At 33.4% G+C, this 23,462-nt stretch overlaps 6 protein-coding genes across 10 annotated transcripts; 5 read left to right on the top strand and 1 right to left on the bottom strand.

Annotated features, from left to right (window-relative positions):
* Positions 1 to 1,467: 1,467 nt before the first annotated feature.
* LOC105210620 (mucin-2) lies at positions 1,468 to 5,461 on the top strand. Its single transcript, XM_011181736.3, has 3 exons — positions 1,468 to 3,240; positions 4,209 to 4,868; positions 5,203 to 5,461. The coding sequence occupies exons 1-3, from the start codon at positions 1,585 to 1,587 to the stop codon at positions 5,404 to 5,406; spliced, it is 2,520 nt and encodes an 839-aa protein (XP_011180038.2). The 5' UTR covers positions 1,468 to 1,584; the 3' UTR covers positions 5,407 to 5,461.
* A 1,278-nt stretch (positions 5,462 to 6,739) lies between these two features.
* Positions 6,740 to 8,218, top strand: LOC128921358 (peritrophin-48). The gene is made up of 2 exons (XM_054228717.1): positions 6,740 to 7,811; positions 7,958 to 8,218. The coding sequence occupies exons 1-2, from the start codon at positions 7,146 to 7,148 to the stop codon at positions 8,162 to 8,164; spliced, it is 873 nt and encodes a 290-aa protein (XP_054084692.1). The 5' UTR covers positions 6,740 to 7,145; the 3' UTR covers positions 8,165 to 8,218.
* Positions 8,219 to 8,943: 725 nt separating this feature from the next.
* Positions 8,944 to 10,323, top strand: LOC105210534 (probable chitinase 10). Its single transcript, XM_054228716.1, has 2 exons — positions 8,944 to 9,073; positions 9,165 to 10,323. The coding sequence occupies exons 1-2, from the start codon at positions 9,052 to 9,054 to the stop codon at positions 10,067 to 10,069; spliced, it is 927 nt and encodes a 308-aa protein (XP_054084691.1). The 5' UTR covers positions 8,944 to 9,051; the 3' UTR covers positions 10,070 to 10,323.
* A 209-nt stretch (positions 10,324 to 10,532) lies between these two features.
* LOC105210700 (protein obstructor-E) lies at positions 10,533 to 11,276 on the top strand. Its single transcript, XM_011181858.3, has 2 exons — positions 10,533 to 10,763; positions 10,825 to 11,276. Exons 1-2 carry the CDS (start codon positions 10,712 to 10,714, stop codon positions 11,274 to 11,276), a joined length of 504 nt encoding a protein of 167 aa, XP_011180160.1. The 5' UTR covers positions 10,533 to 10,711.
* Positions 11,277 to 11,932: 656 nt separating this feature from the next.
* Positions 11,933 to 15,598, top strand: LOC105210787 (uncharacterized). Its single transcript, XM_011181969.3, has 6 exons — positions 11,933 to 13,455; positions 13,514 to 13,623; positions 13,808 to 13,963; positions 14,022 to 14,182; positions 14,242 to 14,486; positions 14,545 to 15,598. The coding sequence occupies exons 1-6, from the start codon at positions 12,111 to 12,113 to the stop codon at positions 14,967 to 14,969; spliced, it is 2,442 nt and encodes an 813-aa protein (XP_011180271.1). The 5' UTR covers positions 11,933 to 12,110; the 3' UTR covers positions 14,970 to 15,598.
* A 644-nt stretch (positions 15,599 to 16,242) lies between these two features.
* On the bottom strand, positions 16,243 to 23,146 carry LOC105210923 (protein kinase C and casein kinase substrate in neurons protein 1). 5 transcript variants are annotated; one of them, XM_011182233.3, is made up of 11 exons: positions 22,988 to 23,137; positions 22,554 to 22,654; positions 20,466 to 20,572; positions 20,282 to 20,391; positions 18,468 to 18,805; positions 17,547 to 17,773; positions 17,353 to 17,473; positions 17,172 to 17,282; positions 16,935 to 17,110; positions 16,591 to 16,748; positions 16,243 to 16,530 (listed from the first exon to the last, which is right to left on the bottom strand). In XM_011182233.3, the coding sequence occupies exons 3-11, from the start codon at positions 20,567 to 20,569 to the stop codon at positions 16,418 to 16,420; spliced, it is 1,458 nt and encodes a 485-aa protein (XP_011180535.1). In that variant the 5' UTR covers positions 20,570 to 20,572; positions 22,554 to 22,654; positions 22,988 to 23,137; the 3' UTR covers positions 16,243 to 16,417. The 5 variants fall into 5 exon arrangements, with proteins under 5 accessions (XP_011180535.1, XP_011180470.1, XP_028893566.1 ...); XM_011182168.3 differs by lacking the exon at positions 22,554 to 22,654 and having other exon boundaries at positions 22,988 to 23,146; XM_029037733.2 differs by lacking the exon at positions 22,554 to 22,654 and having other exon boundaries at positions 22,992 to 23,136.
* Between the last annotated feature and the right edge of the window lie 316 nt (positions 23,147 to 23,462).

Genomic DNA, 23,462 nt, shown 5'->3' with positions numbered 1-23,462 from the left:
TCATATAACTATTGCTGGCAATGAACAGCCACTTCGGCAAGATGATAGTTCATATTTAATTTCCTCAAAATATTAAAAGAAGTAACATGTGTATATCCCCAACCTCCGTATAATGATTTAATGCTTTTTGTGTATATTGTTATTTAGCGAAATGAGGTTTAAAACAAAAACTCCAACAATTTGTAGGGGGATTGAAACATAGATAAAATAAATTTATTTCAAAATTGCAGTCGTCCGACAAATAAATAAAATAATCGTACGTTTTTAAGATTTCTTCGAATTTTTAAACAGATAATAATAAATTTTGTGTTTGGAGATGCCAGATTAAAAAAAAAAAAGAAATCAGATATCAAGTTGTTTCTTATAAGGCCGTGTTTTTACGCAAATACTCGTGTTGCTAATTATCAATAACTTCTCAATTCGTGTTGAGCAACTCGGTTCAGGTTCTTCTGTCATTATCTTTCAATTTTATATAAAATTCTTGTTCGCTCCATTTACAAGCTCAAAAGTACATATATTTTATTCATGTTCACCAATTTCTAAAATATTTCTATATATATTTATTTATTTTCCAAAAAGTTCCAAATATATAAGAAATGTTAATTTGAAAATAGGCGCAAATACAGCCAGGTTGAGAATTTGAAAACGAAAAAGAATCTCGATTTACGTAGCAGTGAACTGTTATGAACAAGACGACAGAACAAGTGTGTTGCCGAACACGAGCGCAACGCTTCGCCTGTCAGCGCCTCTCCCATAAACTAGGAGTTGTCGAAATATATCCTCGTATGAACAGGCTCTATGAGTTTGCAAATGGCGGTTTGTTTTCCGAAATGTTAATAAAATAAAAATTAGTATTTCTTTCCTTATACATACATCCATCTCACTGTTACCCTAGTGGTGGGTGTTACTTGTGATAGTTTGTACTCCTTTGCTCCTCAGACAACAATAGTACATTGGCACAACAAAATACTAAAACCGTTATACATAAGTCATCACTTGGTCAAATAACAAAGAAAAGCTGTTGGCTACATGCTAGACAATCGGAACTTAAAATCTTATTAGACATTCCAGTTGACAATCCGTTGTGATCCTTGCACACCTAATAGCCCATTTATAGATATTATTTATAATTATAGTTAATTGATTTGCAAATCAGCAGTGAGTATTGATAGATTCTCGGCACCCTAGAATGCATTTATATACTCTTTGCTTTCAAATAATTAATAGTGACCAATTCGAAATAGCCCTATATTTATTTAAGACCATATTTTATTAATTACATTTCATGTTCGTATATGTATGTACATATATGTATATATACAGTATCTACACATATGAGAAAGGATGAAGTACTCTAGCGTTATCTTGATTGTTTTTGATTAAATAGAATTTATGTTTGTATTATTCTAAGAAAGCTTTTACAAAAGCTTGTTTTAGACAAAATTCACTATAAATACAACGATAGACCCATTTCTATCATAACTATCCGACGGAAATATTCATTTACTATATAAACTAATAAACAAGTTGTCGGTTAGCATACGTTCTATTCCCTTTGGAAAGTATTTTTAATAGACCAATATCATGATATTGGTATCACTACTGGTAGCATATATTTTTTCTATTGTGGCTGTTCTATCACAGTCACAATCGGATGGCTGCCTATATAATCTGCCAATGCCCACAAAGCCTGATCTTGAGGATTGTGTAGGTTATTTTGCACTTTACGATGGCGAATATGTGCAACAATATTGTCCACCAGGAGCTAAGTATAGTGATGCTTTGAGTTGCTGTATAACGGGGCGTTGTCCACCTTGCAATTGCCAAACAACAACCACAATATCGTCAGACCTTACAACTTCTGGGAATGATTGTAGCAGTATTCAAACAGTTTCAACAACTTCTGCAACTACTGGTACTACCAGCGATAAAACAAGCGATTTCACAGACAATACCACGGATGAAACGGCTAGTTCAGCTATTGCAGAAAGCAGTACTGAGCTGCCTAAACCAACTTCGACAAGTTCGAATCCAACGGAGTATTCCACTGATACACCGCCCGATAGTGATGAAACGACGAATTTTTCAACAGAAACAACGGATGTTACAATTGTTTCAGAAGGCACCACTGACTCCATAACAGATGCGGACAGCACATCAACATCCGGAGAGGTTTCCGGTGAAACGCCAGTCAGTGAAGGAACTTCAACAACAAATCCGACCAGTGACTCTCCTGAAACATCTTCAAATGTTAAAGACACAACTGTATCTATTGATTCCACGACAAACAGCGATAGCAACACCACTAAAGAAGCTTCAACAACTTTGAGAACAACGGAAGAGACCACTAACACTGATTCCACGTCAGCTGCGAGTTCCACAATGGAAACGACTACTGTATCTATTGATTCCACGACAAACAGCGATAGCACCATCACTAAAGAGCCTACAACAACTTTGAGAACAACGGAAGCGACCACTAATACTGATTCCACATCTGCTGCGAGTTCAAACAGCGATAGCACCACCACTAAAGAGCCTGCAACAACTTCGAGAACAACGGAAGCGACAACTAGCACTGATTCCACGCCAGCTTCGAGTTCCTCAACGGAAGGGACTACGGGTTTTACAACGAAAACTACATTAATAACGTCTACTATAACTGATTCTACTCCAGCTGCATCATCCTCCACATATAAAACAACAACAACGAGTACTGCGCCACCATCATGCGCTAACTTGAAAACAGGTACATTCCTTCCAGATCCTGATGACTGCAACCGTTATTATGTGTGTAGCTATGGACAAGCTATACCGATGCGTTGCCCGCCGACACTTTGTTTTGACGTGAAGTTGAATGTGTGTAACTACCCAGAGAATGTATTAAGCGATGGGAAAGGGTTTCCGACAAACACCGACTCACTTGAGATTCCCGATAGTGCAGCAACCACCAAAGAGACTTCGACAACTTTGAAAACAACATTAATTACGTCTGCCATAACTGATTCCACTTCAGCAGTATCTTCTTCTACATATAAAACAACAACAAGTAAAGCACCACCATCATGCGCTAACTTGAAAACAGGTACGTTCCTTCCGGATTCAGCTGACTGCAACCGTTATTATGTATGCAGTTATGGACAAGCTATACCGATGCGTTGCCCGTCGACACTTTGGTTTGACGTGAAGCTGAATGTGTGCAACTACCCACAGAACGTAACATGTGATGCGAATCAGGAGTGAGCAGTACATACGATATATGTATGAATATATCTCAATATTCTAATTTGAAAATAATTAATTAATTAATAAATAATGTAAAGTGTTGAAAAATACAATTATTAAGTAAAATTATATGAACTCGTTTGAACTCGTTATCCACGACAATATGTAGTAATTCCGGCGGGAAATATGTTCAGGTGTTGGCAAAATAGTATGTATGTATATCAAATATTGCTGTCAGTGAATTTGATATTCGTTATTCGCCGAAGCCGTGAATGGATGGAATGGATCATATTTGGTTAATTGCTAACTTACAATCTGTGCAATAGACTTACTGAATATTATTCACAAATTTCACTATATTGTGAAGATTGGGGCATGTTTCAATGTTGGATGTATAGTTTTAAGTTTAAAGTGAAATAATCAGACGGAATTCATAATTAGGCGTAGTCCGCTTTTGAATTGTAACATATTGGTGTCCAGACAATGTTTTGCACCAAATTTGGTTGAAATATACAATACATATATATTTATTGTACTGATTCCGCAATATTTCATAATTTTATACTTTTTGGGATGGATTTTGAATGTACACCTTCATCCAATTCATCTCATTTGCCCAAATTTGTCCGCTTCTGTACAGAAGAACTAATTACACCAAATTGATAATATTGATAAGTAATGATGAACAGTTGATAAAGAGCACAAAATTGATTTTATTAAAAGGTATTGATTGTACATAATATATACATATGTTGAAGACTTCCGTTATAAACGACCTTAGGATGTGCATATGTGTGTCATAAAGCTAATGTTGACTCAGATTCCGCATTCAGTTAATAAAAGTTCGTGAAACTGCCAAGAATTGTGTTGAGATGAACTAGGTAGTGCTAAATATTGTATATTTAACATATTTGTTACAAAGTTTAAATTAACAAAAAAAAGAAAATAAAATACAAATACTAACAAGTAGAATAAAATAACTGTGTTTATTTGTTTCAACTCTGTGGTTACAAAATATGGATAATAACATTAAGAAAATGACTTTAATAATATTACTTTGGCTGTCACTTTCATTGCGAATAACAAGCGCTGACATATTTGAAGAATGTGAAAACGTGCCCAAAGAGACATTTGTTAAGAGTTTACAGAGTTGTCAAATGTATATATATTGCGATGACAATGATTCCTACTCAGCAGAATGCGATGAAGGTCAGTATTTCGATGGTGATGCATGTGATGATGCGGAAAATGTATACTGCCCTTTGGACGAGTCTGGTGAGGCTGATCCTGGGAACCCGGTTGAATCCGAAGAGCCTGAATACCCGGAAGAACCGGAAGAAACTGTGGCACCTGTCACATCAAAACCTATTATTACAACAACAACAACTCAATCTCCACAAACAACTACTAAAAATGAGATCATTACAAGCACTTTAGAACCGATTGCCATTGCGCCAGTTGTGAGAGATCATTGCCCCACGGTCGAAGATCCGAATACAATCGTATTCACGGCGAATACACAATCCTGCACCAGCTATTATCTTTGTTATCATGGTCAAGCCATTGACATGCGCTGTACGGATAATTTACACTTCAATATACATACAGCCAAATGTGATTTCCCCGAAAAAGTGCAGTGCATGGTGAGTTTTCGTATAATCGCAATAAAATCTGATTTAGAAATGTAGCAGAATGGGCCAGCAATTTATATGTTCAGTAACATAATTTTTGAAGTTAAACATTTTTGATATATTTGAATTTCAAAGTTTATCGAAGACTTCAAACTGTCAGAGGTTTGTGGTCACCGATGTTTCTGAACAGTAATGTTTCGGCAAAGTAATGTTTTTGTTGCTGAAAATATTTCCTACTGCATATATCTATAATTACATAATCGTAATATATATAGTATATATAGTACATATATATTCAAAATGTATTTAAACTCAAATTGCCGTATTTCTACTCTAATTTCTACAGATCGATCGACCGAATGCAAATAAATGTTTGCCACATGTCACCGACTTCTTTCCACATCCGCAGAAATGTAACTATTTCTATTACTGCATAAAAGGTTTTCTAACGGTACAGCAATGTCCGTTCTACTACGGATGGGACATTGAAAGGCGTTCTTGTGTGCTCCTCGACCAGGCAAAATGTTTTGTAGGATCGAAGCGAACCTAAATAAGGTTGATTTTGTATAACACCGACCATACCAAGTACATATACATACATATATACGTACATACGTGTTTATTTCGATATTGATATATTATTTGAATAGAAATAAGATCAAATTGTTCAAACACTCACAGATAAAAGAAATAAATAATTAATATAATATAATAATAAGTTCAAGATCTTGATGATATTCTGACGCTTCGAATAGTCATTCTATTGGAATTTAATTTAAGTAGAGTGATTTGTACGATCAATTTATGAGAACAAGCAGACTTTTTATCAATCAAAGTGAAATTCACTATTTACGCATATACACAGATACATACGAGTATTTAGATAAAAATGTGTTGATGAACGGCGTCAAGGCTTGTTCTGGAATTTGTGAAAATGTGTATGAACAATAAGTGAATGTCTTTGTAGTAAAACATCGTAATAGTTAGAAAAGTTATTAGTTAACAACTGCAATTTGAACTACTCCGGAAAGCGCGAAAAAGTAGATACATATATATTTCTGACTTTGTACTTCATTTCAATATCTTTTTACGTTGATTAATTTATTTGTTTCTAATACTTAATTCTATAGCGTTGAAGCAGTGTTTATGTTATATAATCGAAATAAATTAGTTGCTGTTTGTGGGTATGTAAAAATGAAAGTTAGCTAGTTGTAGAATCGTCTGCCAGACGATACATATATACTCGTATATACATACGTACATATGTATACTTACTTAAATAGTACAAAGTACTTGAGATTTTACAATCAGTAACGGAAGTTATTCAGAAAATAATAAATAATATTTATGTATATTTACTCTTCTTCATATATATATAAATATGCACACCCTCAGATACATACATCTATGCATGTCTGTATTAATATTAATATATTATTTTCAAGTGTAAATTGTTAAGAGTTGTGAATTATAAAATACTTGTTTCTACATATTGTAACTATTTATTAATGTTTACTTACGTATATGACCCATCTAGATTTAATATTTTTTAAGTAGACAGAAGTGCGAATTATATAAATGAGAGACACAAATTGAGTGTTTTCCTATAAAATTTGGGAGATCAAAAAATTACGAGTCCGCGAAGTCAAACCCTAAACCAAAGTTAAATACTTGACGGAGGGAGAGGATTATAGAGAGGCTTATGCGAGCATGAAGCGATGATGAAGGTTTACAGTTTCCCCAAACGTGGGATTTGCATTTCGAGAAGTCGATGCTTTATAAACATATGTACATATGTCTAATAACGCCTATTACTACGACTACTGCTGCAACAGAGTATAATTTCGAAGGCCACGCATACTGTTAAAGGCAAATTAAAATCAGATTTTTGTATATTAGAAACGTGTTATCGTCGTGTGCAGATAGCATATTTCCTACCGAATTATAATTTTTTGGTATACACATACATACATTTATGCATGTAATTATAAGTATATGTATAAACTTACCTATTTACTCGTATGTATGTCAACGTAAATCTTCATTACCGCAGCAATTATTTATTTCGTTCAAGTTTACTGACATCATTCAATATTATGAAGACAAAATACAACATTTCGTAATTACGAAACATTATCGGAAGGAATGCCATTTAGATTCTCCCGTTTATATCGATTTGCATTTGAAAATTTTAGTTGCTCCTAGCACATCATCTAAATAGCACAAGAAATATTTTTACGTTTCGGCGATCGAAAAATATCTGCGAAGTACTTGACTGAAATAATAAAGATGAGTTATGAAATCTTGTTGTTTTTGATTTGTTCTTTTGTGTTCAGTGTTCATAGCGACATCTATGATGCATGCGAAAATATGCCAAAGCACTCATTTATAGGCAGCAATACATCATGTAGACATTTCATATATTGTGCTGATGTCGAATCCTATGAGGGCGAATGTGAAGATGGCGACTATTTTAATGAATTATTGCAGACGTGCGACCCCAAGCACCTTGTCATCTGCAAACTTGACACCGCAAACAACTCCAGCTCTATTTACACGGCGCCTACTCAAGCGACTACAACGACTACAGCATACAATTCATCATTTTCTTCAACAGCAATAGCTTCAAGTGAGATTCCCATATTAAGCTCGTCAGCACCAATGCAAACTACGAAAATAAACAATCAGACGGACTCTAACACAAGTGTTATAGGTGGACCTATCACAACTACAACGGCTCCGTCCATAACGAATGGAGATATGGCTATACTAATATCAACGGAATGTCCGTCAATGGATAATCCACATCAAATGATTTTCGTGCCACATCCGAAATCTTGTTCAGATTATTTCATTTGTTATCGTGGTGAAAAAATGGCAATGCACTGTTCTTCAATGCTACATTTCAATGCCAACACTGGAAAATGTGATTATCCGGAGAATGTTCGGTGTCGGGTAGGTGTTAAAATCTTTAATTTCTCTTAACGCAGCTTTTATGTATATTTAAATTTGTGCGACGGTGCGATTGTTTCTTCTTCATCAACTATCTACTTGTTTAATGGTTTAATGACACAACAACTCATTTAATGGTTCTTTTACAGACCGGCTTCAGCAATCCAAGAGAACTTTGCCAGCTGCATACAGTCGATTTATATCCACACAGCACGAATTGCAACTACTTCTACTACTGTCGAAATGGATATCTTCTGCTGCAGCAATGCCCCGTTAATTATGGCTGGGATTTTGAAAGACGTGCTTGCACGACGCTTCAGCAAGCTACTTGTTACAACAAAATAATAATGCAATGATTTTATGAAAACTTGTTTATACATTTATGTAATAAAGATATTTAAAAAAATTTATATTTTTAATTAATTAATTTAATTTTGGAAAGTTATAAATTAAATACGACATAGACGTATGTATGTCTGTATGTATTTACATTGCAGTTATGCAAAAATTTTTTGGAAAATAAACAAGAACCATTTGGTGGATTGGCGGCTTATTGCGTACCACTTTTCGAACGCATAAGTAAATTGTTTATGGATGAGTATCACCAGTCTCCAAATAAATTTATTTAAATAAATATTTGCATGTTAGTTTTAAAAGTCGTTTTATGCAAGGTATCGTCAATGGACAGTTTAACATTCTTTAGTAAGGGATTTTCAAATTAAATAAAATATCTTTATGATGAACAAACGTTGCTTGCTATTTGACGTAATTGAAATTCATTTTGAGAAGTTGTGCACATAAGAACAATGGTATAGGGCATATACTCGTACATATGATATGCATGTGCAATACATGTGTGTGTACACTATATGTTTGATCTTTAAATATTCAACGGAAATTGAAATGTCGTAAAGCTATGACATTATCTTTTATCAATAAGAATTCAATATTTTGAACACATGACGTATGTATGTATGCATATCAGTTGTATGTTCGATAAATATACATACATACATATTTAAATTTACCCGCCACTGTGTGTTTCACTGTTATATGCATATGTACGTTAATTAATAACTAAATATTTGTATGTACAAATGTATAACGAAATACATGCATATATTTTGGTTTGGTCTCAGAATTCAACGTGAAGTTAGAATATTTTGTGTAGTGTATTGAAAAGGACGTAAATTCACTCACAAAACGCGTTTCTCCGCATTTGGAAACTTTTCATTTCACGAAAATGGCGACGAAGCCGCTTCGAGGTAAGCGAATGCGTGAGCGCTTGGCAATTTACACGAGACTAATTCATTGTACCTCTTTTACCGTTAATCATCGTCATATAAATGGATGTAGTTGCGTACATTTGTTTGGCATGGGCGACACTAATACAGGACACCAAGTCGGATACGTCACATTCCTTAATACCGACCAATAAACGGCGTCAAAGTAATATTTGTCAAAATCACACAGCTGGAGAATTCGATAGAAATCCAGATGATTGCCGATCATTTTATTTGTGTTTGGAAAATGGACAGGCGGTGATTGCGCCATGTCCGCCGACAATGCTTTTCAATGCGGTCAGTAAACTCTGCGACACCGCCGAAAATGTCAATTGTGACATTAGCATACCCAGCGGCAGCAGCAACTCCAACAATAACAACAATGGGATAGCAAGCAATGGAAACAGTAACGGCAATGACGGTGCTGCTGATGCTGATGGTAACAATGAAGTTTTAAGTGCGTCCCGCTATTGCGCTTCACAGCAAAGCGAACAAAATCGCATCGTTTTCATTGGCAGCAACAGCAATTGCCAACAATACTTCATATGTTATTATGGGCAGGCGGTGTTGCAGGAATGCAGTGCCAATTTGCACTGGAATGCAAAAACTGGTAAGTGCGATTTACCCGAAAAGGCTGGTTGCCAATTGTGGGACGGCGACGTCGGTGTCGGCGAATACGCGCCCGTGAACGGTGTTGGAAGCAGCGCCAACACTGCCGGTATGCCATCTCAGGGAAGTGAAAGTGGCGAGCAATCCACCGTTGGTGAACTAATCGATTGTCCAATATATGGACAACATGTATTTCCACACATGTCGCGCTGCGACTATTTCATTTACTGTGTCAAAGGGTATGCCATACTGCAGCAATGCCCCTTTTATCACAACTTTGACATTGTGTCGAAAAGATGTAAATGGCGCACAGCCGCCGTTTGTGTGCGAGATTTAAATATTAATTTTAATAAATTAATTGCTAAATAGGATAGGATAGATTGAAAAAACTTTAATTTATTGCAATAAATTCTACATATGTATGTACATACGTATGTATGTTAAAAGATCCTTATTACTAATCTGTGATACAGAAACAATACCTGCCTCCAATGCTTGCATAGCAGCAGAAATGAGATGAATTATCCAATTGACTTACTATAGAAGCATAAGCTGATTCTTTTGCGGCTTCTTTTTTTCTTTTTTAGGTGTTCATCTGGCGAATGTTTTAATGCTCGTTCTAATAGTTCTAATTAGTATATTGGCAGATTTTATTGTTGAGTGAGGTGTCATTTGCACTACTAATAAATATGTATGCATGTACATATATTGCGGTAAATAATTGTGAATTGCCAATGTCCATTGCATAACTTAGATAAATTAACTTCTGCGGAGTACTTTGCATTTCATATACTTATATATGTACATATGTATGTAGATATTTGCTTATTTTGACATTAAATCATACTTAAGTAATATCCTATACACAAATAAATGATAAAATACCAGGTTAGCTGCAAAGTAAATATGGATTTTCCTAACTGAGTCGGCATTGGATAATCACAGTTAATCACATACATTGATGAATAGATAAGACAGCTACTATAAAAGCGACAAAGCTGAGACATCACTATGTTAGTTATACGTACTATTGAAAGGGATCTGTGTCACGGTAAAATGATAGGTGAATCGTATATTAATAAAATAATGGAAGTAATTTGATTTTAGTAAATAAATCCTTTTAGAGCGAAAAGTATTTAAATATCTTGCCATCATTTTTACGGTAATTACTTGGTGTGATGGATTTATAAATGGCCCCAGAACTACTCAACAAGAACAGCTATGCTATAATAAGCCTTACGGTTATAAGATTGCCGATACAACTGACTGCTTGGGATATTTTATCTGTCACGGCGCCATGATCATTCAACAATATTGTCCACCTGGGCAGCGATTTTATGCTTCTTTGCAGACGTGTCAGAATGGAAAGTGTCCACCCTGTGATTGTCAGATTGATTGTAGCAATGCTTCTGATGGCACCTTATTTGGCGATTGTAAACATTGCCGACTCTTCTGGCAATGCATTAGTGGACGCGCAGTACTCCGCTTTTGTGAGCTTGGCAAATGGTTTGATAGCGCTAAATACGTTTGCAATTACCCGGACTTGGTGCAGAACTGTCCCGCTAATCAAGATTAAAAATAAATTATTGAAATGAAGGTAAAACAGAGATTAATTATTCGTAACCACGTTTGGAATTGCATAATTAGTAAATCGTACAAACTTCAGCATCTAGTATTGTATATAAATTCCAAACAGCTTCGACTTTCGTATTCGTTCGAGGATTGTGTTTCAATAATTATTTCCTTCTTTATATCATCTCCTTCAAACGAATTCCCTCCGAATAACACAAGGAGGTATACAACGAATGGGTTTAATGACTTATGCATACAATATGGTTTGCATCGATTGGCGCTTGATGCAATGTACGCACTTTTGGGTATCAAAAACCAAACATCACTAAATTATACCAAATTGAACCTTAGTAAATCTGATTGTACTGCAATTAAAAACAATTTCAATAGCATTGATAACTAATCAATGCAGTGTATTGAGATAAGCGGTGAAACAAAATATTTCAATTATTTAAAAATTAAAACGTTCACACTAAATTAACATACAAATATACACCTTGCACCTCATTAACCTTATGTTATGTTTTGTCATTTATGTATTCAGAAACTTACGGTCGCCTTATCATATATCTTTGGTAGCAATCTCTGGTAATTAACCGGTGACATAACTACTAGAGACTTAGAAGAGAAGTTGTTGATAATGAGCAACAAAAGTTTTCTCGTGTAAACTTTGGTAATATTGCAAATTGTAAATTATCGAAATTACAACGATAACTTTGGAAACAGATATCCGCTGAAACGATGGTTAATCCCATCACTAAGTAAATGTAAACAAAATCAGTGTAGTATAAATTCCAATATGTTTTAAAGATTACGATAAGTAAATGAGGGTCCAAAGATGAAACAAGAAAATTGCGTTGATAAAGAAACGATCGAGTATACGCACACAACTGTGCCGTCATCAATGCGAAGTCCTTATTGGAAGTATTTCGGGTTTCCTTCAGATAATACTAACAAAATATTGACTCGCCAAAAAATCATATGCACAATATGTGGCACTGCAATTACGTACAACAAAAACACGTCCAACCTACGTACTCACCTTATATCTCGACATCCTGAGACTCTGCATCAAATGCATCATCATCAACGTGTGCGGAACCCAGAACTCTCAGACAGTTGTAACACAATTGGTAATAAAGATTTTAATGGTACCGATACAGTGAATGAATTTGAAGAGAATGAATGTATCTCGGATAAATTAAATATTCATAAACAAATTAATAAGGCTAATCCCGATGTGAGTAGCCTATTAAAAATAAGACGACTAAATACAGATAGCCGTGAAGCAGATAAAACTTCAATTGGTTCCCAAGAGTTTAACGTCGAATTTATGCCTCCCAATGTTCCAATAAGCTGTATCAAACAATGTGATTACGAACATGAAAATGCAGTGGGTTTCTCTACAGTTGAAATTGACTGTGATTCTGATTATCGTTCGGTAAAACACAAGGAAAGCAAGAAAGAATTAAGTGAAACGATCACAGAAAATGAAACCAGTTATGAGTTTTTAACTTCTGAAGCAAGTATTGATGTGAAAAATGATGATAATATTGAAATTAATTGCGGTAACGACTTCAATGTTGGTGATATAAACACCGCCGAGGTTGCATTAACAGAAGATGAAACGGTAATAATTGATAACGAGATTACTCAAAAGCCGATGTTTGTATATTGCAATAATTCATTGCCAAGTACAACTGACTTAACAAAAAAATCAAATATTACAATTCACAACGAACTTCTTGCAAATATGTTGGTCACCGATTTGCTGCCACTTAACGTGCTTCAAGGTCTTGGTTTCAAACAACTTCTTAATTCCATTGGGTTAGTAAGTGATTGTAAAGAGTCAGTTGAGGGTAAAATATTAAGGGATTATTCGCAAATGAAATGTGCACTTAAAAAATACATTGGTCTCAATTTGAGCCAACAAAATAAACCTTACTCATTCAGTATCGAAAACTTTAAAAATAATGAGGAGAACAACATGTTGAGTATTTATGTAAATTTCCATAATGTTGATGATGAATACAAATTGGAGAGCATTTTATTGGAAGATATTGCTATTAACAAAGATACAGAACTATCCCGGTCGCTACGAGACTTTAATCTTAGCCGTTGTGCAGCGATTGTAACAACGAACGGAAATAATTCAATTGTTAAAGATTTCGGTCTTGCAAATGGTAAGCGTTAGTGAAAAAGAGCTCTTAATGAATCAATGAATGTACTTTTTTCAATTAGGTATCGACATTGTTCCATGTGTAGGGACCATGTTAACACGGTGTATTAAATTAATATTTCAACAAGATGTAGTGTCTGAATTATTTCACCAAGTTCATAATATAAGTGAGGTATGTACATTTAAAAACCGAAATACACAATATATGTAAGTATGTATATTACTATTTGGGTGTAAAATGTACAAAGTTGACTTGAATATAAATCCATTTAGTAATTACATTTGTTCTCTCTCTAGAACTAATATTGAAAATAATTATTATATATACCAACCCGTATATCATTGATGTATTTTAGAAGAATTTAAACTTGTCGGCAGTGAAATTATATTGCCCTTGGTGGAAATTAAAACTTCTTCAAGTTTTCTTCGAGAGTCCTTTAGCGGCAGATGAAAAATACAAGGAAATGTCATCACAGCTTGGACCTTTTATAACTTACATCAAACCATTAAAGGTAAACTAATTCGTCATAATTCATTTTGATATATAGTATATACGTTTATTTTAAATAGATTACTTTTGATACAATAAAATCGGAACAAATACCCTTCTGTACACTTGTGCGTCCATTGGTTAAGCAACTATTCGATGAACATTATTCAAAATTCAACACTAAAGATAATCTTTATTTACAATCGGCGCAAAGAATAATTAATTCTGAGTTACGTGATAGGTATGTACAATTCATAAAATGTATGCATAATTTATTGTTTACTAAATATTTGATTACAGCATCGCAGGTTGTTCATTCTTTTCTGAAGCAGTGCTTTTTGATGGGCGTTTTCAACATGATTTTATTCAATCCAGCTCAGAGACAATGCTACAGAAAGAAAGCTATAATTTTGGCAGTGTTCATCGTTCGGAACTAATACTGTCTGTATATAAACGATATCCCCATCTTCTTAATGAAATACATTTAAATTTAAAACTTGAACAAAATCAGCCCTCTACGATGCCTTCAGCAGTATCGAAATCATGTTGGTAACAAGACGATTATTCGTATTTCATTAGTTTATGTATGTTTTTATCTTGTAGGTTTGCGAACATTTTTCCAGCGTATAAGCAATCCCGCGGCTGAAATTACTCAGCAAAACATTAACAACATACCCACCAACCAATCCCAGCCAAAAGTCGCTTTCGATTTGGAATTTGATCGATACAAATGTGAGCAAACGTTAGACTTGGAACAATGTCCGCTAAGTTGGTGGAAATCACATTCTGAACGCTATAAATTGCTGTGTAAAATTGCAAATTATTATCTAAGTGTGCCGTGTTTAACGCCACGATGGCTAAATAGCACTCACGGAGAGATGGAAGCTATTGATGAAAGCATGTGGTGGCAAAAAAGTAAGGTACTTCAATATTGCCATCCAGCAGAAAAGTGCTTATGGTATTTGCATTACAATCGTAGTATATATAATAAAATTATGTCCAAATCGTCTAAAGAGCGACCCCTGTGAAGAAGTTACGTTTGGAAAAACCGTATTTTCTCTTCAGATAATGAAAATATTCACATGTTTTAATGCGGGATTTCATTTATGCAATGTGAGCGATTTGAGTATAATTGGTCGCGTAAAGCGCGCAGATTTCATTATTCTGAAATAAATACAAATAAATTGAGCTGAATCTGAGTACTTTTCAGCTCACTGAATACTTGAATTATGCATATGTAAACATATTTACGGAATGATTTCTTAAATACTGAAAACAATTATTTGTTCCAAGTAACGGTGGTTTCATTTATTCAAACAAAGGAATTAAATAATTCTGTAGTATACATATATAAAATTGTTTATTGAATATTTAATTAATTTCGAAACTGTCATAAGTATATTGTAAATATTTGCTTTGTTCTGGTATGTTTGTATAGAGGATTGAAAATAATAAAATTAGTTTTTTATATTTGAAATTTGGCTTACGGGGTGTTATCCCTCATTTCAATTTCCCGATTAAAAATTTTGCCGTATCATCTCAGTAAATATCATACAGCTTTTAGAAAATAATACATTGTTATTATTCGGACTTTCATTTCATAGAACTCGGAAAGAACTTGGCGGAAAAGTAAAATATAATACTTTTTAACAATTTTGTTTTTTTTTTTTTTTGGTAATTTTCCCGGTTGTGTAATGTAGATTATCTTCTTCACATTGTGCTCCATAAATTTTAGTTACATTTGTAAAAAATTATCAATTTCTATGAAGAGCAGCCCCGACAATCAAAGATCATCTAAATAACTTCATGTGCATTTAACGGGCAGATGAAGCACTTAGATACAATCTTATTTTCATTTATAAATTTTACAGCTAGTGGAGATGTGGGTTATGACTGTACTATAAATAAAAATCTGTCACCTAAATAATTTTTATTCCCTAAACTCTCTCATCGTGTACTTGTGTCAACTTTTTTAATGATTGCGGTTAAATAAAACGTAAAATTTCTTTATCCGTAAATGAACGGGACATCTTATAACGACTATATGTATTTAAGTTTAATTATACTTGGGGCACTAGTCTGAAAATGGGAGAAGTTTTGAATTTGCTCTAAAAATGCTTTTAGCTTGGTATCGATTAAATCACATTTATAAATACATCTCTGCTAATATCAATAAGCTGACAAGACTTGTTCATTCCTATTTGCTTTTTGCGATTTGTTTCAAACAATCGTTTAAATTCTAAGGTATTTATAAAACAAAAACAAAATTAAAATAAAAACAAATATGCTACAATCACAAAATATGGTTACAATGGTGATGTGTTTGAAATATTGCTTACTATTTTAATCCAGTTTTTCATGTTTGCTTTGTAATGCGAAACAATTTTTTCTATATATAATTTTTAAAATGTTTCGGGTTGAAGTTAACTGCAACTAATAATTTTTAAATTGTAATATTTAAAATAATATGTTATGTTTACGTATGTAGCGGTTCTACATAATTTGCGGGGTAAAGACCAACGCGTCCATTCATGCGTCCTTTGCACCATCCTTGTTCGTCCTCATCTTCAAGCTTCTCAAAGACTTCACCTTTATATATAAGATACACATTATACATTGTTATGTTATGGTTTTGTACTCTCCCCTTACCTTGCTTAAATGTCAGTTCATCATCTTCGGCTCCTTCGTAATCATATAAAGCCTTAACTGGAATACCTTTTTCGCCATTATCCACCAATACATTGTCGCCCTCATCCCATTCCTCCTCTTCCTCAAATGGATTGACTTCTGGTTTGCCATTGCCATTACTAACAAATAATTTTTATTATTAGACTTTACCTCATAAAGTCATTTAAAAAAAAAAAAAAACAAAAACAAATCACATAATTCAGACAGAATGTTATTCTTTAACAGAAATGACCATATTGCTGAGAAATTATAGCCGGAAGAAGCAAGTCTTACTTTAAAACATTAAAAGATTACTATTAACTTACGTAACGCTTGAATTGCGGTTATTTGTAGTTGAGGTTGTACCCAAAGCTTTCCCAGTCCCCGTAGCTGTGGACGCTGCTGTCGAAGTTGGGGAAGACGAAGAATCTTGTGGCACAGCCTTGCCACTAGCCTTGTTTGAATATGATGACGTTTTCTTTAAGCTATTCGTATTATAATCCTGGAAGTAAAAATTCGGGTCAGTTGAAAAAGTGTGCATTTAATATTAATAATAACCATACATGTGGATCCTCAGAGACAGGTCGCTGATTGATGAGTGTAATTGGCGCTGCCGGAAGTGCTTCCTTTGATTTGCTACCCTTGGCTATATCACGGAATTCTTCGGTATACTCCTTAAAATTTATTAATATTTATAATGGAAAAATATGCGTATGAAGTTTTATGTAAGAGCTCAGAACATACCACAAATGCTGGCCAATTCATAGCCATATTGACACCATGATTATTTGACCACCATTTGAGATCCTTTTGTTGGTCCGCGTTATTTATGGTATGATAGAATTCTTCATATATTTGTGGTAGACTGTAATGTTATTAAATGCATCAATTTATGTCATTGTCAAATAGGTCATATAGGTCAAATAAATAGCACTTACCATTGCACCTTCGTGAGGTCCAAGCAGGCGTGTATGTTAAAGAGGACATCTTTGAAGAACATTAATCGAGTCCTCTCCATTGCTTGGCACTTTTCAAACACCGACGTCATATCCTCGATGTATACCGAATTATATTTGGTAATCTCTGCAATAGCTTGTTCATATTTCTCTCGACATTTAGCCACTTGATCTTTAGTTTTTTGAACGCGATCGTGCATTTTTTTTACCTTAACGAAAACAATTTATAAAGACAAATTTTTTAGATTTTGAAATCATCATATTTTAATGACATGTTTTGTTCATTTATATAATTTTACATAAAATAAAATAATGAATATAATTAACTGATTTTGTCATAACTTTTGAGGCGGTGAGTTTCGGTAACTAAGATAACCAGTTACTTGTTTTTTTATTATTGTACCATTTCTTTTTTATATTACATTTCTAAAGTATGACGCATGATCGCAATTGCGACAGAGTGTTTACTTAGATATGCGAACAAAAATTTGTTCTTATCTATCGCAAACAGTTAAAGAACGTAGGAAGGTCGATTAAGTAACTCGGACACATTTTGTGGCGAATGGATGTAGAAATTGAAACTATTACAATTTTACATTTATCAATAAAATCATATATTCACTATTACGGATACCACTTTCTATAAAAACTATTTCTTAAATCGTATAATAGAAAATTTTAAACTTTCTATATACACTTAAGAGAGGTAATTTAAGTATATGTATTTATTTATATTTAGGTGCTGCCGGAATTACTTCTGGCATTACCAGACATCAGTTGAAGTTTCTATTGGTAACCTAAAAAACCGGACCAAAGCACCGAATCTATTTGTCGCACAGACTTAATACTGGCGAACGTTTGTGAAATTTTATTTCATATATGCATACATAAATATAAACTTACCTGGTCCGGCGATAATGAGCTATCCGCTGTAGCATTACGTTCCTGATTGGTGGCACTACGTTCTGTTTTACAAGCAGCGTGATAATCAGACTTTGTCTTCTCTACTTTTGCTAATAATTTAGCCCAAGGTTTTTGAGCCTTCTTAAACATATCCTCCATATCTTTACGTTGCTTGATCTGCATCAGGGTATGATGATAGTTGTCCTTTTGCCAGCTTTTTATTTGGCTATTCACATCGTTACAGAGGTTTTCTTTTATTTTTAAGTGAACGTCACTGATGCGTTCAGCTTCCGTGAGTACACTTTTCCAAGCAGCTTCGGAAGTCCCATATTCGGGGCCTGAATTATAGAAATTTCGATAACATTTTTAATATTCATATTTTATTAAGAAACTTCAAGTCAGCATTTCCTTTATTTCGTCTACATTCAAATATAATCAATTGGGAATATTATTTAACATGTATTTAAAACATACCAATATAATTTAATCTCAACTCAACCCTTTAAATGAAAAATAGACGATTCAGTTCTTTCTATACAATTAAGTATACATATGTGCTTGTGAATGTGTGTACAATGCATTAACATCGATTTTTGAAACCTTTGCAATGATATTTGCAGTAAAACACAAATGGAAATTGGTCATAGCAGACTCTGCGTTAAATACATTGTATATATACATACATACATAAATGAAATATTTAAATAACACATACTATGTCTTTGCTACTGTAGACGCGAGTCATTTGGCAATAAGGATTAAACCAAATGCAATCCCATAAAGCCACCCATCGAAAATCGTGTAATTTACAATAATAGCCAGCGCACAATGATAACACAACTTGATTGACAACAATACACATATCGATGACAATACGCGGATAACCTCATCGACTGAGCTTTTGCAAATTTGTATGTTTACGTTTAGACTTGAAATGCCTCCAAAACATGAGTTCATCTGAACATTTACAGTATTTAGTCATTACTAACAAATACAAAAACAAAACAAGTTATAGTATGAGTTTTTCGATCAATTGGTTAGCTTTAATTATGGCTTTGTCGTAAGCACAGTGTTATTGTTTACTAATTCTTTCTGTGTATGTACATATAATACAGTAATCATGACACAGTAATAATTTTACAAACATCTACAACAAACAAATGAAGTCAAAAGATATAAATAATATGAAATTATCAGTATAATTCAATATAACACTATGTGACCGAATTTCCATCAATGTAATCGGAAAGAAAAACGGAGAAGTATGACCCAAAAATAGTAACATGTAGCAAAAATTTACAACAAAACCAATTAAAAGCAAACGTAATTGACAAGAGAACGAAGAGGTTGCCCTTTAATGGTATAATAATCATACAGTTAAAGAATATAGTAGTTTAATCAACTAACCTTACGATCAATATATATAGAGAATATTTGCAGAAACAGCAAAAATAACATATGAAATATTTTGATTGTCATTTCTTTTTTGTATGCTCCACTTAAGTAAAAATATTACCAAACCCGTAGTTAATACGTACACATACATACATATATCTAAGCGAGTTACTTGGTACTTGGTATAATAACAGTGTACGAATCATAGTAAACTTTTATATGTTCGCGCTCTGAAATTGTGATCAGCAGTAATCTTTATAGTTTAGAAAAATGCCAAAGCGCTGATGAAACGAGCATACCTTTCATATTGACATAGCTTAACAAATTAACGTCTTCCAACTATAGTAATTAATAGTGTACATAAGTATTCGTTCACTGCTTTCCTATGCAAATAAAAACAATTTCAGTATTCAACTTACCTTTTTCGATGAGCTCTCCCCACTTTTTCGACCATGCGCGCAAATTCTTAGCATATCCTTTTTCAATATCGGCACGTTCCTGTATAAGTGTCTGCAAATCATTGCAAAGCCTGTTAAAACGAAAGCAAACATTTTATTCATTTCAAAAAGCACAACGAAATAATGACGTTTCCTTCTAACTCACTTGTAGCCATCTTCAATTCGTTTAGTGGTGCGCTTGTAATTTCCAGGCTCCCAAAAAGAATCACTACCGGCCTGTAAAAGGTGATCATCGCTGTGATGCGACATGACCTAAAAATGTACAGAAATATTCTAGTAAACACGTTTTTGTAATGTATTTAAGCAATACACAGCTTTCGAAGCACATTATAGCAATACAGCAATCAAATTCAGGTATCTTTGAGATATGCGCTATCTCCACACTTTATTTGCGATTTAAATTTTATATAAATGTCAGTCGTCAAAATATTAACATTTAACACAAACCGGACAGATAACCAAATGAACTACAATTGTTACACGGGCGTGACTCTCATAGATATGTAAGTATTAGACAAATATATCTCACTGGCGAAGCTTTAGCCGCAGCTACAATATTACCGAACGGCGGGATCACTATTTTATGACAATTAACTATACGTGCAAGTCGCAATTCGCAAGAGCGATCAATAAAGAGCGCTTTGCTTAGCGCGTGGACGAGAATGTAAATTTTTCATGTACGGTTGTTCTTTGTATATATCGGTTATTGCTTAATTTATTAACTGATGAGCATATGCTTACATAAGAAATATTAATAATTTCAGCCTTAATATCAGTCTAATATATACACAACTAGCAATGTCGCGATTGTGTATTTTATTTTAATATTATGATTTATTTTACGTTAAGGCGAAACATATAAAACGGAGAAAATAAAAGAAATTTTCTTTGAAATGGAAAGCGAAATAAAAGTTGAAGAGACTGTATGGAATGCTCGCATCGGGTTGGTGCCCCAAAACTTACTGACGGCAACGATATCATATGCGAACACAAAAAATCGCAGCCGATGTAGTCATGGAATTTTTGTTATTCTTTCTATTACTCTATACTTACCTGTCTAACGTATATTTAACACAAATGTATACATACAGCGTTGACTTTGGGCTTCTTGTTTTGATAAAATTGCTGATAGTAACGGAATACTCTTTCCAATACCTTTTCTCTTATATTGAGGTCTCTTTTAAATAACTTAATATGTGTACGTAGTATGTACATATACATTGCTATAACGATGTATTTCAATACTTTGGGGAGCATCTCTTTGTGCGCTTCTAATTGGATTGGCATATTGGCACATTTTAATGATACAGTACACATTTTAAATTGATAACATATGAATGGTAAAATAAGAATGCCCTACGTAGGATAGTAAAAAAAAAATTATACATATATATATTGATATATGCATATATTACATTTGTATGTACGTACATTGAAGAAAAATATAAGATTAGTGTAAAACTTTCACATTTGAAATGGCCCAACAAATTTGAAACACTCTTGGAAACATATAATTATATATTTTGTGTTGGGTATAGTCATGGTTTTAGAATTTTTAAAGACGTAACTTTAAGGTCAACATCCTCAACATTCAGTTATGAACTTCCTTCCTTTCTCGTTTTATGTAGTATAGTTATTTAATTATAAATAAAGTAACCTAGTCGGGAGTAGCGGCGAGCCAGATGGTGAATTGTGTAAAGTTGTAAAATATTATGCCTGAGGGTTAATATGACATCGAAAGGCAGATGTCAGAGACTATGGTTAAGAACCCCGGTTTTGTCTTGGCAGTTTTAGAAGATTGAGAATGGTTTTTATTTAATTTACAAGTTGCCAGTGTTCAGGTTCTATTTGCTAAGTGGTGTTCCACCAAAGAGAAACTTATCCTTCAAAGAAATTCGTAAAATTGCCTTTTCATTATTGTTGAAAAACACTATTTGCTTTCGAGGAACTAATTTAGAAATCAGCCGCGAATACCTAAGGGCTTGTTATTAAATGTGTTAAACATTGTAAAACTCAAATTAATTCATTTCGAAAAATTATTTTAACAATTAGTATATATAATTAAGAAGGATCTGATTGTATATACCGAGGTGAACATACAATTTTTTAAACTAGTAAATGCACTAAGTAGGCATGAAGGCAAATATTCGCTAATATTTATGAAAATATTAATAGTAGTTGAAAAATAAATAAAGCTATAATTTACGGATTTAAAGAGAAAGAGTTTACTTACTTGAATCGTCTGAATTCTATTTATTCTATGGCAATTTGTTTCCAAAATGGAGAAGTGAAAAACAGCAAAGTGTATCTTTATTTTAGACACCTTGATGAACACTGTTGAGAAAAGGCCGCATCAAATATTTTAGATATTTCCATTCGTGTAAAGAAATGAATTAATAACATTTCAATTTAGCCGAATACGATGGTTATATGATGCCAATGGCCTAATTTTTAGTTGAAAAACGACGTTCTTGGCAAGACTATACATTTGTTTATTTGTAAATAAGTAACTATATTTATATTTTTAATATGTTAGAGACAAGAAACACACCCTAAAACAACTGGGTATCGCTTTCTATTTTCATGCAAACCTTTTTAGGTTTCGCAGGTGCATCGAAATATTATTAATATTTTCCGTTAAAAAGTCTATTAGAAAGTAATATTTACCTACTAAAAATTGCACAAAATAGCTGCACAATAGTTTCAATTAAAATTAACACTTATTTTTTCTAAAATATATGCGAAACTATGCGAAAAAATCACACGCGAGCACAGAAACGACATCGACCGAATTTCCCAGCAATGAAAGCAATGAGTTGCCAATTGGTTATATTTTCATACAAATATTTTAGATTTTATGAATGATGACAAATAATACAAATCTCAATTGAATAATATGAGTATACATAGAATACAGTAATACTTTTATTTAATCCTTAGTTCTAGTTAAGCTCTTCAAATATTTTATATTCAAGAATGTTAATTCACTTATGAGAATAATTTTCTAATTTTCAGCTTTTGTCAGTAATAATTGTTATCTAGAGATTTTTTGTGACTGGCAGCATTGTCAATACAGGGAACGCGATTTTATTAAAATTGTTATTTTCCCGAATGTCCAAGAATATTTTAATTGTGTTATTTC

The sequence above is a fragment of the Zeugodacus cucurbitae genome, chromosome 4, assembly GCF_028554725.1.
Source record: "Zeugodacus cucurbitae isolate PBARC_wt_2022May chromosome 4, idZeuCucr1.2, whole genome shotgun sequence".
In the NCBI taxonomy this organism is placed as follows: Eukaryota; Metazoa; Arthropoda; class Insecta; order Diptera; family Tephritidae; genus Zeugodacus; species Zeugodacus cucurbitae.
The sequence above is the reverse complement of the archived record's forward strand: the minus strand, read 5'-3'. Positions and strand labels throughout refer to the sequence as shown.

Coding starts and splice junctions, on each gene's coding strand:
- LOC105210620 (XM_011181736.3), top strand. CDS start 1,585: ATGATATTGGTATCACTACTGGTAGCATATATTTTTTCTATTGTGGCT. Junction 3,241..4,208: donor CATGTGATGCGAATCAGGAG/TGAGCAGTACAT, acceptor ATAAAATAACTG/TGTTTATTTGTTTCAACTCT. Junction 4,869..5,202: donor CCGAAAAAGTGCAGTGCATG/GTGAGTTTTCGT, acceptor TAATTTCTACAG/ATCGATCGACCGAATGCAAA.
- LOC128921358 (XM_054228717.1), top strand. CDS start 7,146: ATGAGTTATGAAATCTTGTTGTTTTTGATTTGTTCTTTTGTGTTCAGT. Junction 7,812..7,957: donor CGGAGAATGTTCGGTGTCGG/GTAGGTGTTAAA, acceptor GTTCTTTTACAG/ACCGGCTTCAGCAATCCAAG.
- LOC105210534 (XM_054228716.1), top strand. CDS start 9,052: ATGGCGACGAAGCCGCTTCGAG. Junction 9,074..9,164: donor GGCGACGAAGCCGCTTCGAG/GTAAGCGAATGC, acceptor AAATGGATGTAG/TTGCGTACATTTGTTTGGCA.
- LOC105210700 (XM_011181858.3), top strand. CDS start 10,712: ATGTTAGTTATACGTACTATTGAAAGGGATCTGTGTCACGGTAAAATG. Junction 10,764..10,824: donor GTGTCACGGTAAAATGATAG/GTGAATCGTATA, acceptor AAATCCTTTTAG/AGCGAAAAGTATTTAAATAT.
- LOC105210787 (XM_011181969.3), top strand. CDS start 12,111: ATGAAACAAGAAAATTGCGTTGATAAAGAAACGATCGAGTATACGCAC. Junction 13,456..13,513: donor AGATTTCGGTCTTGCAAATG/GTAAGCGTTAGT, acceptor TTTTTCAATTAG/GTATCGACATTGTTCCATGT. Junction 14,183..14,241: donor AATTCTGAGTTACGTGATAG/GTATGTACAATT, acceptor ATTTGATTACAG/CATCGCAGGTTGTTCATTCT.
- LOC105210923 (XM_029037719.2), bottom strand. Junction 17,283..17,352: donor TGAATTGGCCAGCATTTGTG/GTATGTTCTGAG, acceptor ATAAATTTTAAG/GAGTATACCGAAGAATTCCG. Junction 16,531..16,590: donor TGAACTGACATTTAAGCAAG/GTAAGGGGAGAG, acceptor TTATATATAAAG/GTGAAGTCTTTGAGAAGCTT.